Source organism: Eulemur rufifrons, chromosome 5, assembly GCF_041146395.1.
Source record: "Eulemur rufifrons isolate Redbay chromosome 5, OSU_ERuf_1, whole genome shotgun sequence".
Taxonomy (NCBI): Eukaryota; Metazoa; Chordata; class Mammalia; order Primates; family Lemuridae; genus Eulemur; species Eulemur rufifrons.
Genome location: NC_090987.1, coordinates 55,128,000 through 55,143,358, shown reverse-complemented (window position 1 = coordinate 55,143,358; position 15,359 = coordinate 55,128,000). Strand labels below are relative to the sequence as shown.

The following is a 15,359-nucleotide window of genomic DNA, read 5'->3' as shown; positions in this document are numbered from 1 at the left end:
TGCAAAATTTCTTTGTAGGAAGATAAGTTACAAGGGCATCATTTCCTGACATGTGTACAGTTCTTTACAGCTACCACAGGCTTTTCAAATTTTCATTTAGTTAAAATTCTATGAGATAGGTACAGTCATAACCTGAAAGTTATCAGGACCCTTTGTTAAGCATATCCTAAGAAAATGAAGCCAACCAAAAACTTCTCAACACCAGGCAAGCAACTATTCTAACCAGACCTACACTGATGCTGTCTTTTTGTCGCTTTCTAGTGCAAGAGATATTTAGAGGTGACTGCTAAGTACTTGTAACTATACGATCTTCCCTTTTAAGATCTTTCTTATGAAACTAAAAACCATCCCCAAAGACATTTATGACTTTCTAATAAATGCATCTGAAGCCCAATGGTGTATTTCCCCCATGTCTGCTTGCTTTTGGGAATTCCTTTAAATTTAAAATTAATCTGCTCTTCCCTACCTAGAAAAAGAAAATATTATACATAGTATAAAGTTAACAACAACAAAATTCTGGAATTAAAACATGGCATTGAGTCCTCAGAAGTAAGGAACAAAGTAAATGAGAGAACTTGCTTCAGGGCAGATGGAATAAACATACTTTTCTCTATTCCTCCCACTAAGTGCAACTAAAAATCCTGTACATTATGTGTCAAGCAAACATAAGAATCTGAAAGAGAGAAGGCAGAATGGCTAGAGAACTCAGAACCTGAGGAATGAGAAAGTGGTGAGTTTCCTGAGTTTACTTCTTGCCTCATTTATGCCAGGCATGGAGCTCAAACCAGCAACACAAAAACACCAATTGGTGCAGACTAAAAACACCCAACAAAACCCAAAGGACCAAGAAAGGGCTGCCTAAAAAGATAAAAGCTTTAGATAAGAACCACTCTACTCCAGCTAAACACCAAAGAAAAACTGTGGCCCCATCTCCATCCATGACAGCAAAGACCAAGTGGGGAGTCTAGACTTCCACCCTGGTAACAAAGCGAGGAGGTGTTCCTGCCCCACTGGGGCAGTGTCAGAGCCAACTTCACTCCCCTCAAGGCAAGAACAAGCTCCTCCTCCTCAGGGAGCACTAAGGCTTCCCTTCACCTCCTTTGCTGTCAGAGGAGGCCGAACAGTCAAGACTTTCACATCTCCCAGGTAAAGACGCCACATCAGTGCAGTGTCTGTGGAGACTACGTGGAGAGCCAAAGTTGCCACCCCTGCCCAGCAGTACTGACAGGTGTCAACAGAGGCTGAGTGGAACCTGAACTGCTACCTCTGCTGGCAGTAAGGAGACAGTGCCCCTGCTCCTCTTGCCAAAGCAGTGTTAGAGGAAGCCAGCTAAAATAAAGTTTAAATAAAATACAGTCTCATAACATAATAAGTCCAGTTTCAAGTGAAAATCGCTCATCACACCAAGAACCAGGAAGATTTCAAATGAAAAGAGATGAACAATAGATTCTAATACTGAGATGACAGAAACATTAGATGACCAAGATAAAGCAGTCATGATAAAAATGCTTCAATAAGAAATTACAAACATGCTTGAAATAAATGAAAAAACAGGAAGACTCAGCAAAGAAAAACAAAGTTCTGGCAAATAAAGGAAACACATTAAAAACCAAATGGAAATATTAAAACCAAAAAATAAGAAGCTCAGTAGATGGGGTCAACAGCAGAGTAGAGGGAGAAGGGTATCAGTGAACGAGAAGATAGAACAATAGAAATAATGACCTCATCTGAACAACAGAAAGAAAACAGACCCCACCCTCCCCAAAAAAAGAACAGAGTCTCCAGGACTCAGGTGGGATTGTAACAAAAGATTTAATGTTTATGTCATCAGGGGCTTGGAAGCAAAGGAGAAAGAAGACAGTACTGAAAAAGCATTAAAAAATAATAATAAATAACCACCGAAAACTCTCACCCTTGGCGAGAAATATAAACATACAGATTCAAGACACTGAGTGTTCAGACAAGGAAGTGTCATGGAAATAAAAAAAAAAAAAAAAAAAAAAAAAAAAAAAAGACACTGAGTGAACCCCTAAACAGGAAAAAACCAAAGGAGCCCACAGCAAGCAAGACATATCATAATTAAACTTCTGAAAACAAAAGACAAAAAACAAATCTTAAAAGCAGCTAGAGAAAAATGACACCTTATCTGTAGGAGAAAAAAATATTTGAATGGCCGGGCACGGTGGCTCACCCCTGTAATCTTAGCACTCTGGGACGCTGAGGCGGGTGGATCGTTTGAGCTCAGGAGTTCGAGACCAGCCTGAGCAAGAACGAGATCCCATCTCTACTAAAAATAGAAAGAAATTATATGGACAGCTAAAAATCTATATAGAAAAAATTAGCCGGGCATGGTGGTGCATGCCTGTAGTCCCAGCTACTCGGGAGGCTGAGGCAGGAGGATCGCTTGAGCCCAGGAGTTTGAGGTTGCTGTGAGCTAGGCTGATGCCCCGGCACTCACTCTAGCCCGGGCAACAGTGAGACTCTGTCTCAAAAAAAAAAAATTGAATGATAGCTGATTTCTCATCCAAACCATAGAGGCCAAATGGAAGTGACACAATATTTTTCAAGTGCTGAAAGAAAAAAAACCTGTCAAACCCAGAATCCTATATTCAGTGAAAATATCCTTCAGGAATGAGAGAGAAATAAAGACATTCTTGGATGATGAAAAACTCAGAGAATCTGCTGTCAGTAGATCTGCCCTAAGGAAACCAATAAAGGAAGTTCTCTAAATAGAAAGGAAATGATAAAAGAACAAACCTTGGAACATTAGAAAAGAAGAAAAAAAGATGGTAAACAAAAATTATGGGCAAATGTGTGCTTTCCTTCTCTTACACTTTTTTTTTTTTTTTTTTTTTGAGACATGGCCCAGGCTAGAGTGCCATGGCATCAGCCTAGCTCACAGCAACCTCAAACTCCTGGGCTCAGGTGATCCTCCTGCCTCAGCCTCCCAAGTAGCTGGGAACTACAGGCATGTAATACCATGCCCAGCTAATTTTTCATTCCTTTTCTTTTTTTTTTTTTTTTTTTTTTTTTTTTGAGACAGAATCTCACTCTGTTGACCAGGCTAGAGTGCCATGGCGTCAGCCGAGCTCACAGCAACCTCAAACTCCTGGGCTCAAGCAATCCTACTGCCTCAGCCTCCCAAGTAGCTGGGACTACAGGCATCTGCCACCATGCCCAGCTAATTTTTTCTACATATTTTTAGTTGCCCGGTTAATTTCTTTCTCGAACTCCTGACCTTGAGTGATCCTCCCTCACGCCTCAGCCTCCAAGAGTGCTAGGATTACAGGCGTGAGCCACCATGCCTGGCCTCCTCCTCTCAAACTTTCTAAATCATGTTTGGCAGTTAAAAAAAATTATGTAACACTGATGTGATTCTACATGTATGTAGAGGAAGTGTTTTAGGCAATTACATTATAAATGGGGACGAATAGAAGGATATAAAGAGAGTTAAGGTTCCTGCATTTCACTTGAACTGGTAAAATAACGCCACTAGACTGTGATAAGTTACACATACACAATGTACTACCTGGAGCAACCACTAAGAATCTATGCAGATATACTCAAAATACCACTGATGAATCAAAACAAATATCGAAAACAAATGCTTAGGAAACCCACAGAAGGCAGGAAAAAGAAAATAGAGTAACAAGAAAATTGGATGAACAAATAGAACACAAAAAATAAAATGGCAGACTCATGCCCCAACTTATCAATAACCACCTTAAACATAAATGGTCTAAATATGCCAAATTAAAAAGACAGATTGGGCTAGGCACGGTGGCGCACGCCTGTAATCCTGGCACTTTGGGAGGCCAAGGCGGGTGGATTGTTTGAGTTCAGGAGTTCAAGACCAGCCTGAGCAACAGCGAGACCCTGTCTCTACTAAAAAATAGAAAGAAATTATCTAGACAACTAAAAATATATAGAAAAAATTAGCCAGGCATGGTGGCGCATGCCTGTAGTCCCAGCTACTCGGGAGGCTGAGGCAGAAGGATTGCTTAAGCCCAGGAGTTTGAGGTTGCTGTGAGCTAGGCTGATGCCACGGCACTCTAGCCTGGGCAACAGAGTGAGACTCTGTCTCCAAAAAAAAAAAAAAAAAAAAAGACAGATTGGCACAGTGGATTAAAAAACATGACCCAACTATATGCTATACAGGGAAACTCACTTCAAATATAACACCACAGGCAGGAAAGGAATGGAAATACATCTGTATCACGTATAATTTGAACAAAGGTAAACAGCTGTGGCTATATTAAAATAAAATAAAGAGAACTTCAGAGGAAATAAAATTGCCAGAGACAGAGAGTGATAGTATGTAATGATAAAGGGTCAATCCCCCAAGAAGACACTGCAACTTTAAATGTGTTTCCAAGCAACAGAACTGCCAAATATTTTATGCAAAAACCGACAGAACAGAAAGGAAAATAGATAAATCTACAATTATAGTTGGAGACTTTAACATCCTTCTCTTAACTATTGATAGAACTCAATAAAAACCTCAACACTATCAATCTAATAGACATTAGGTTAATATATAGGATCTAATAGACATTCATAGACCATCTTGCCCAATAACAAAATACATATTCTTTTCCAGTGTTCAAGGAACATATACCAGGATAGGCCAAATCCTAGGCCATAAAACAAACTTGGACAAATTTAAAAGAATTACAGTCATACAGAATGTATACTCTGACCACAATGAAATCATATTACAAATCACAAACTAAGCCAGGTGTGGTGGTGCATGCCTGTAATCCCAGGTATATTCAGGAGGCTGGGGCAGGAAGATGGCTGGAGTCCTAGGAATTTGAGGCCAGCCTGGGCAACACAGTGAGAACTCATCTCTTAAAACAAACAAACAAACAAGAAAACCATAACTGAAAGACAATAGGAGAATCTCCAAGCACTGGAAAATTCTAAATAATCCACAAGTCAAAGAGAAAGTATCAAGGGAATATTTTTGTTGTTTCTCTTTTTTTTTTTGAGACAGAGTCTCACTCTGTTGCCCAGGCTAGAGTGCCATAGCGTCAGCCTAGCTCACAGCAACCTCAAACTCCTGGGCTAAAGCAATCCTCCTGCCTCAGCCTCCCGAGTAGCTGGGACTACAGGCATGCGCCATCACACCTGGCTAATTTTTTCCATATATATTTTAGCTGTCCATATAATTTCTTTCTATTTTTAGTAGAGACGGGGTCTTGCTCTTGCTCAGGCTGGTCTCGAACTCCTGAGCTCAAACAATCCACCCGCCTTGGCCTCCCAGAGTGCTAGGACTACAGGCGTGAGCCACCGCACCCGGCCTCAAGGGAAATTTTTAAATGTACTGAGCAAGTGAAAATGAAAATACAACCATTTCAAAATGTGTGGCTGGGCATAACTAAAGCTGGGTTGAAAGATACATTAGAAAAGAGGAAAAGTCTCAATTCAATAATCTAAACTACCACCTCAAGAATCTAGAGAAAAAGAACAAAATAAACCCAAAAGCAAGAAGGAAGGCAATACCAAAGAGCAGAAATTCATGAAATTGAAAACTGAAAAATAGAAGAAATTTTTTAAAAAGCTGTTTCTTTGAAAATATCAATAAAACTGACACACTTCTAGCAAGACTGATAAAGAGAAAAGACAAAAATTACCAATATCAGGAATGAAACAGGCTATTACTATAGACCATGCAGACAGCAAACGGATAAGGGAACACTATGAACAACCATATATTTATATGTGTATATACGTGTGTGTGACATATGGACCACTTCTGCAAAAAAACACAACTGTCACAACTAACTCATTATGAGAAATAGACAATCTGAATAGTCCTACAGCTATTAAGAAAATGAATTTGTAATTTTAAAATGTCCAAAAAAGAAATCTCCAGGCCCAAATGTTTTCACTGGAAAATTCTAGCAAACACTTAAAGAATTAATATCAGTTCTACAGAATTTCTTCCAGAAGATGGAAGGGAATACTTTCAAATTCATTACATGAAGCTGATATTACTCTGCTACCAAAAACAGAGTATAAATATAAAACATGCCAAAACTATAGACAAACAACCTTCATGCATGCAGAGGCAAAAATTCCTATGATTTTCTACATAGAAAAGCCCAAGAAATGTACAAAAAAACCAAACACCTTCTAGTACTCCTGGAAGTGAATGCAACTAAATGGTAGGATATAAAACAAACATTAAAAAATCCATTGTACAGTCATGCACCACATAATGCTTTGGTCAACAGTGGACCATGTCCTGTAAGACTATAATATAATATTCTACCGTAACATTCTATTTTTAGATATACACATACTTACAGCTGCCCACAGTACTCAGTATAGTAATATGCTATACAGGTTTGTAGCCCAGGAGCAATAGGCTATCCTATATAGCCTAGGTGTGTAATAGGCTACACCATCTAGGTTTGTGAAAGTATGCTCTGTGATGCTTGCATCTAATGATGCATTTCTCAGAACTATCCCTGTGGTTAAGCAACAGATGACTACTTCTATATACTTGGAATAACATGCATGGACAGCAAATTTTACAATACAATAACATTTACAATCACTCAAAACAAAAACAAAAAGACTTAGGTATAAACCTAACAAAACAAGTACAGGACTTATATGCCCCAAACTACAGCACACTGATGAAAAAAGTCAATGAGGAACTAAATAAACAGAGACATATAGCATGTTCATAGATTGAGTGACTCAACACAGTAAAGATGTCAACTCTCCCAATCTGATACACAGGTTTAACATAATTCACATCATACTCCCAGCAATATTTTTTGCAACAATAGACAAGATTAAAGTCTATAAAGAAAGGCAAAAGAAACTAGAAGAGCTAAAACAATTTTGAAAAAGAAGACTGAAATTGAGGAATCAGTCTACCCTATTAAGACGTACAGAGCTACTTACAGAGCTACAATTAACTGTGTGTGTGTTGGAAGGATAGACACATAGATCAATGGAACAGAACAGAGAACCCAGAAACAGATCCACACAGATATGCCCAACCGATTTTTGACAAAGGTTCAAAAATAATTCAATGGAGGCAAGACAGCCTATCCAAAAATGGTGCTGGAGCCATTGGAACATCCACAGCAAAAAAATAAATAAATAATAAATAAATAAATCTTTAACTAATCCTCACATATTTTAACTCAATTTTAAATCAAAGTGGATCACAGACTTAAATGGAAAACAAAACTTTTAGAGCGAAACATAGGAGAAAAATCTTTGAGATTTAGAGCTGTTAAAGAGTTCTCAGATTCAGCATGATCCATAAAAGGAAAAACTTATAAATGGACTTCATCAAAATTTAAAACTTTTACCATGCAAAAGGTCCTGTTAAAAGGAAGAAAAGACAGGTTACATACTGGGAGAAAATATGTACCAAACCACATATCCAACAAAGGACAAGTATCTAGAATATATAAACGACTCCAATAAACAAGCAAACAATCCAATTAGAACATGGACAAAGACATGAAGAAGATATTTAACAGAAGAAAAAAATAGATGACAAATAGCACATACAAAGATGTTCAATGTTTTCAGCCATCAGAGAACTATAAATCAAAACCATGAGATATGACTACACATCAGAATGGCTAAAATAAAAATAATGACAACATCAAATGCTGGCGAAGATGCAGGAAATGGATCACCCACACACTGCTGGTAGGAATGTAAAACAGTACTGTCACTATGGAAAACAGTTTTGCAATTTCTTAAAAATTTAAACACGCAACCCCCCAAATGATCCAGCAACGGCACTCTTGGGCATTTATCCTAAAGAAATGAGGACTTACATTCACACAATAACCTGCACATGGAATGCTCACAGCAACTTTACTCATAACAGCCCCAAATTGGAAGCAACCCAAATATCCTTCAGCAGAGAATGGTCAAACAAAGCATGACACATTCAGACTATGGAATACTAGTTATCAATATAAAGGAACAAACTGGCAATACACACAATCACCTGGATGAAGAGCCAAAGAATAAACCTGAGGGGGAAAAGCCAATCTCAAAAAGGTTACGTACGGTATGATTCCATTTAATAATATTCCTGAAACAGTGAAATTACAGAAGTAGAGAATGAATCAGTGGTTGTCAGCAGAGAGCTGGGGCAGGAAAAATGTAGGTGTGGCTATAAAAGGGAAGCAAAGGGATCCTTTGGCGATGGAAATGTCCTGTATCTTTGTAAAAGTGGCAAATAATTGTATGTATTTATGAGGTATGATGCAATGTTACGATACATGTATATACTGTGGAATGATCACATCAGGCTAATTAACATATTCATCACCTCAAATACTTATTTGTGTTGAGAACATTTAAATCCATTCTTTTAGTCATTTCAAAATACACTTCATTATTAACCATAGTCACCATGCTGTGCAATAGATCACCAGACCTATTCCCCTTGTCTAACTGAAACTTTGTACCCTTTGACCAACATCTCCCCTTTACACCCCACCCACAATCCCCAGCCTCTGGTAACAACCATTTCTGCTCTCTACTTCCCTGAGTTTGACATTTTAAGATTCCACATGTAAATGAGATCATGCAGTATGTGTCTCTCTGTGCCTAGCTTATTTCACAAAATGTTCTGTATCTTGACTGCTCTGCTTATGATACTGTGAAACTACAGTTTTGAAAGATAGTATCATTAAGGGAAAAATGGGTAAAGGGTACAAAGACTATTCTGCATTATTTCTCACAAATGCATGTGAATCTACAAGTATCTCAAAATAAAAAGTTTAAGTAAAAAAAAGTAAGCATCTAAAGTCACAGTCCTGTCTTTTACCATAGCACAATTTGAAGAATATGAAAAATGTGGGGGGGGGGAAGCAAAGCATGCAAGCCTTATACAATCAACTTTAAAAAAAATTGTCTGAACTGATTCATCAGGCAGAAAAACTGGCTCTGTATGAATGTATTTTGTAGCAAATAGACATGACTATGAAGTGATACATTTTTCTCTCTTCCAAATAATTAAGAGGTACCATGAGAAATCAATGATAGCAAGTTTTCAGAGAGAGCAAAGATGATAGAATCACTTTAAGAAGTAGCCGGCACAACATTAGAATTAAAGTGTAAGCTGCAAAAAGCTCAGAAAAACAACAGGATTTATCCAAAAAAGGTGAAATCAGTGAAAAGACTGCAATTACAGACAGGTGTGTAATACTGTCCAACAGGATATCTCAGATAAACAAATGTCTCTTTGAAACTGTACTTCCAAGGAAGAACATAAAAGTCTAGGTGTAAAAGAATAAAGGATCTTTTTGAAATGGAAGAGCAAGAGATCATCAAAAATGAAGGTGCCATAAAGACTGCCCTAGCCCTGCAAACGTTTACATTTTAGATGCTTTTATGCATATTAACTCAGTATGAAAATTTGTGACTAATGACCCTATCATCAAATAAAGTTAGTGAAAATTCTTAGTGAATATAAATTATGGTTTGTAAAATACATTCTGTAAAATTATAAAACTCTGAACTGGAAGGACATACAATAATAACTGCCTCTGCCATGAGAAGGACTGAAAGAGGAATAAAAAAGCCTCAACATTTTGTAAGGTTTTATTTATTTTACATTTAAAAATTAACAGAAAAGTGGCCAGGCAAGGTGGCTTACGCCTGTAATCCTAGGACTCTGGAAGGCCGAGGCAGAGGATCGCTCGAGGTCAGGAGTTGGAGACCAGCCTGAGCAAGAGTGAGACCCTCCCATCTCTACTAAAAATAGAAAGAAATTAGCTGGACAACTAAAACTATATAAAAAAAAATTAGCCAGGCATGGTGGCACATGCCTGTAGTCCCACCTACTTGGGAGGCTGAGGCAGTAGGATTGCTTAAGCCCAGGAGTTTGAGGTTGCTGTGAGCTAGGCTGACGCCATGGCACTCTAGCCAGGGCAAAAGAGCGAGACTCTGTCTCCAAAAAAAAAAAGAAAGAAAGAAAAATAAATAAATAAAAATTAACAGGAAAGTGACAAAATATTCATTGTTAATTCTGGTGGTCAAGCATATGAACACACTTTGCTACACAGTACTTTTGTTCTTCAAATTTAAAAACAGGATACAAAGAAAAAGGACTAGGCTGTGAGATATAACAGAAAAAAATCTTCACTCTACATTTCACTGGCCTTTATTTTAATAAGCATCAGCCAGTCTAGCCCACACATAAAAAAACTTTCCAAAGAACCATTTACAACTGATGTTTGTTGAATATGATTTTGCATTTGTAAACATGTATTTGTATTTTTTAAATACTGTTTTTTTGATAAATGAAGTGGATTTATAGGAATAAAATGTAATTTTATATCTGTATTTTTAAGAAATAAGAGTACAATTCTTGATCTCTTTATCCAGTAACCTTCTGTGAAGGAAGCAACTGTACAGTAGGCAGGACACACCTGCCCAAGACTGGTGAAGGATCACTTAATGTGATAAAAAATTTACAGGCATTGACATATTGTCAAAATGTGACTTTTAATCTTGCTGGCTTAAATAATATATATTTCCAATAGTTCTTGCTGGATTAATTATGCCCCCAATTGCTAACATATTAACCAAGTCCTCATAAATTAAGCTTTAAAAAATATGCTTAAATCCTAATCTTTATTAATTAGCGGGCTCAAACGGATTTCTGCACTTTATGAAGAATCTCCATTTTTTGAGATTGAACATAAGGAAAAAAAGCTGCTTATAACAATGAAATAAAGAAAGTGTATCCTCAGGAACGTATCATCAAAACATGGGGGATCGACTAAAACAGAGGCCAGAAAAACAAGGCTGGGCCAGGAGCAAAACAGAATTCAAAAACTGTAGACAGTCTACACCTGAAGAAATGAGAGAAAACCATTGGTATACATCTAAGAAACTGATGAAGTCTAAGGAAAAGTGATCCTGTACAAAAAAAAAAAAAGAAAAAGAAAAAAAAAAATCCCCTGGCAAAAGAATCCTTCCAGCTTCTTTAGATCCAAAGACATACATACAAACCATAAGAAGCACAAATATGGAAGTCATACCTTTCAGGCCTAAAGTCTGCAACTGAAACAGTTTTCCCAGTTCAAAAGGCAGAACTCGTAACAGGTTGTTATTTAAATGGAGCTCCCTGTTGATGTAAAAATTCCAGGATTTCAGAAAACATATTAACCTTTAACTGTTAAAGTCAACAATGTAATTTCTAAGAATACAAGCAACTGAGAATGACAAGATTTTATGTTATATTCCAATGTCTAGTACAGTGATTCATGAACTCTATGTGGTTAAAATAAAACCAACTGCTATATGGCGGGAGGTAGGGGAAAAACCAACTGCTATAGAGCAATAGTTTTGTAAAATACAGGAAAAAACGAATTACTAGAAAAGTGAAACAAGGGGATAAAAGACTAAATATAAGCCTCCATTTAAAAAGTATTAGATTCAACAGATAAAACAGCCTAACATGTGAACTGTTTAAAGAGAGGCTGGGCCCGGTGGCTCATGCCTGTACTCCTAGCACTTCACAGGAGGCTGAGGTGAGAGGATCGCTTGAGGCCAGGAGTGTGAGGTTGCAGTAAGCTCTGATTATGCCACTGCACTCTAGCCTGGGTGACAAAGTGAAACTCCATCTCAAAAAAAAGGAACTAAAATGATAAAATGATCATGTAGTAACAACTCAAAATTCAAAAGAGCTTATGATAGCTGCACCATTAACTTTATAATTTGTATTATATTTACTAAAGTTTCACTTTAGAAATAACATCAGCTGTATTAACTACTCATGATCATTTTAGTAATTTGTTTTATACAGATAACCATACTATAAATGTCAAAGAAATCTTCAATGGGGGGGGGGGACCCAGAGACCTAACAACGAGATACTGGCAATTTCCTAAATTAAGTTTTATTTATCAATTTTTTAAGTATGAAGGAAAACTATTTCTATCATCTTTGGTTCTTGAAATTTAAGTCAATCTAGGTCACTACTGAGAAAACCAAAAGTCTGTAAGGCCATAAAATGAACAAGAAAAACTAGTTCTGCATAACTGGGGCTCCTGTTTAATCTCCAAATATATACATGGAAAAGAAAGTTCTTCAAGCAAATTTGTTCCAAAGGACTAAAAGTGATTATATTATATACTCAATAATTAATCTGAGAAAAATGTCAAAAGGCTGGCCTGGGAGCAATAAAGGCAAAGGAACTTTCATGAAGTCCTTATTCATTTTTACTACATAGCTAATGGCAGAAGGCAGGAGAAAACCCAGTGGAACCATGGATGGAACCATGCAGAAAAGGCAGGTGCTATGAAATGGATAAAATATTCCATCGGGATTAACAGAGGAGCTGGAATTTGGATTTGTTTTTAACTTGAATAGCTATTATTCACCTTATAAAACAGAGGTAATAAAAAAACTAGTAATTACCATTTGTTAAAATACAGTACGTGCCAGACAGGGTGCTACGGGCTTTTTACTCATTATCTCAAATTATCCCTAAATGGGTTAAGAAGCTTGCCCAACATCACACAACTTGTAAATGGCAAAGTCAAGATTCCAACCTGAATTCCATGCGACTCTAAATCCTATACATCACACTATAATCCTCCAAATTGAAAAACTAACTTGGCTTCTTTCAAGTCCAAGTTTTACTATCATACATACAAGCCCTGGGATGGCAAAAAAGGTTTCTCCAATTGGCAATGGCTTCCTGGACCACACGGTGCTACGAAGGATGGTATGGTGCCCCAACTGTCCGTCACGGTGAGTATGTGGGATAACACAAGTGCTTTATCGTCGTTTACACCTACTTTGTCCAAAACTTTTGGTTCAAGAATAAGTACATTACACAAAACATAGCAATAAAAATCTCAGGCAGTGAATCTACTTAATTTTTTATTAGTTGACATTTGATTTTCCCAGAAACTTTTTCATAAAGTATATAGTTATGTTTACTTTTGTTAAATGCTATTAAATGAACAGTGCTGTTTCCTAACAAAGCAAAGGCTATAATTTTGTTTTAGGAGGTATAGAGATAGTATGGACTGTATGGACTAAGTTGAATCTGCATACCTGAGTGATACCATGTTTCCAAGTTCTGCCGGTAAACTACGGATTTTATTAGATGACAGGTCCAGATACACCAGATTGTGAAGCTTGGCAATGTCTGAAGGAATGCGGGACAGGGAATTGTCACTCAAATGCAAAGCTGTCAAGTGAGTTAGTGACCATAAAGATGAGCTTAAGCTTCTTACTTTTCCTGTAAAAGAAGGTAAAAATGGGGAAGGATTATATAGTGTTCTGTACAATTTTGTGGATTAAATAAGACTTAGATGCTTTGATGAGTAACTTATTATCCAAAAACTTGTAGGAAGGGGCCAAAATGGGACGTGTTAGCTATTCTTGAACAATTCACTGCTACAATTAAGTTATAAACTCTCTATTTAGAAGATTAAACCAAAAATTTAAGTTAATATATCAATATTTAGATTGCATCTTTATTTTTAAGAGCACAATGGGAAAGAATTTACTCTTTAAAGGACTGCAAATATGAGAGAAAAGGTAAAAATAATTTATAGTAATGATAAATCTGATATTTGAACATTATGATTCATTGGGATTTATGAAAAACAAAAACAAATTCTAGTATCTCAGAGGCTGTTCATATCTGTACCCCATAAAATAAGAATCTTGCCTTAAAGCAAAAAGGAAAACAAGATATTTGGTTTAGTTGCGTTTTAGGACCAGAGTACCCAAGGGATAACTGCACCAAGAACCATGTAACTAAACAAAATTTGTACTGTATATGCATTATACAAGTAAAAATACTTCCCAGAAATGTTTCAGATATTGTCATAACTTTATAATCAAACAGTAGTAGGCATGGGACTCAGTGACTAAGAACATAATGGTAATAACTTGCAACACAATATTCAATCTGTACTCTGGCACTTGTTGATAAGATGGTCCTCCTCAAGTTTTCAACTGAGTAATGATCAGCACACGCATGTGAGAAACTGCCTGAGACAGAGGAAGAAACACCCAAAGGACTGCTGGGCAAGAACCCCCAGGTTCACAAAGAACCAAGGCAGGACGTATTCCCGTCCACCAGAGGGAGGACTGCTAATGGTTCCTTCTTGGGATGATGAAAATGTTCTCAAACTGATTGTGGTAAATGTTGCACAACTCTGTGAATATACAGAAAACACTAAATGAGCCCTTTAAATGGTGAATTCTATCTCAAACTGTTACAAAAAAGAGAGAAAGGCAAAAAAGTTACCTTATTTAATGAAAACTATAAAGCCACAGGTACAAAAAAGCTCAATGAATCCATCAAGCATTTGAAAATTCCATAAAAAGCAAAAAAGAAAATAACACAAAGGCACATCTTAATGGCTTAAAACAAATAAAAAAGAGAAAATCTAAAAAGCAGCCAGGGGGGTGGAAAAACTACATTGTAGCAAAGTTAAGATGCCAGCAGACTTCTCGTTGTAAACAACGCAAGAGAGATAAGTGGAGCAAAATCTTTAATGTACTCAAAGGGAAAAAAAATCCTGCCAACCTAGCAACTCAGCAAAAATATCTTTCAATAATGAAGGCAAGTTAAATACTTTTTCTGATACAGGTTGAGCATCCCTAACCTAAAATCCAAAATCTCGAAAATCTGAAACTTTAAGTGCTGACATGAGAAGGTGACACCTTTGCTTTCTGATGGTTCAATGTACACAAACTCTGTTTCATGCAAAAAATTATTAATAATACTGTATAAAATTACCTTCAGGTTATGTGTATAAGGTGTTCATGAAACATAAATGAATTTCATGTTTAGACTTAGGTCCCCTCTCCAAGATATCTCATTATGTATATGAAAATATTTCAAAATTAAAAAGTTCCAAAATCTGAAACACTTCTGGTCCCAACCATTTCAGATAAACGATACTCAACTTATATAGGAAAGCTTAAAGATTTTGTTGCGAGCAGACCTACATGATAGGAAATTAAAGAAAATTCTTTAGGCAGAAGAAACAGAATACCAGATGGGAAATCTATATTAACATAAAGGAATGAAGAGCGTCAGAAATAGTAAATTATGTGGGTAAATATAAGAGATACTTTCTTACATATTTTAAACCTCTTTAAAAGATAATTCACTATTTTAAAAATTAGCAACAAAATAGTGTCCAGTTTATAACATGCAGAAGTGACAAAAGAATAAAGGATGGGAGGAGAAAATAAAAGCGTATTGGGTGCTTATACTATATGTGAAGTGGTGTAATATTACTTGAAAGTACACTGAATCAACTAATGAAACAAAGAATTATAGCAAAAAAGCCAACAAAGGAGGTAAAATGGAATGATGAAAA

The 15,359-nt window shown here is 36.6% G+C and overlaps 1 protein-coding gene across 2 annotated transcripts in view; it reads right to left on the bottom strand.

The window, feature by feature from the left end:
* Nucleotides 1-15,359, bottom strand: part of CNOT6 (CCR4-NOT transcription complex subunit 6) — a 71,833-nt gene that overhangs the window by 10,520 nt on the left and 45,954 nt on the right. For both annotated transcript variants that reach the window (XM_069468324.1, XM_069468325.1), the window contains 2 exons: nt 13,069-13,255; nt 11,043-11,128 (listed from right to left, as the gene is read on the bottom strand). In XM_069468324.1, the coding sequence (XP_069324425.1) occupies nt 11,043-11,128; nt 13,069-13,255 (273 nt within the window). The remainder of the gene's footprint in view (nt 1-11,042; nt 11,129-13,068; nt 13,256-15,359) is intronic.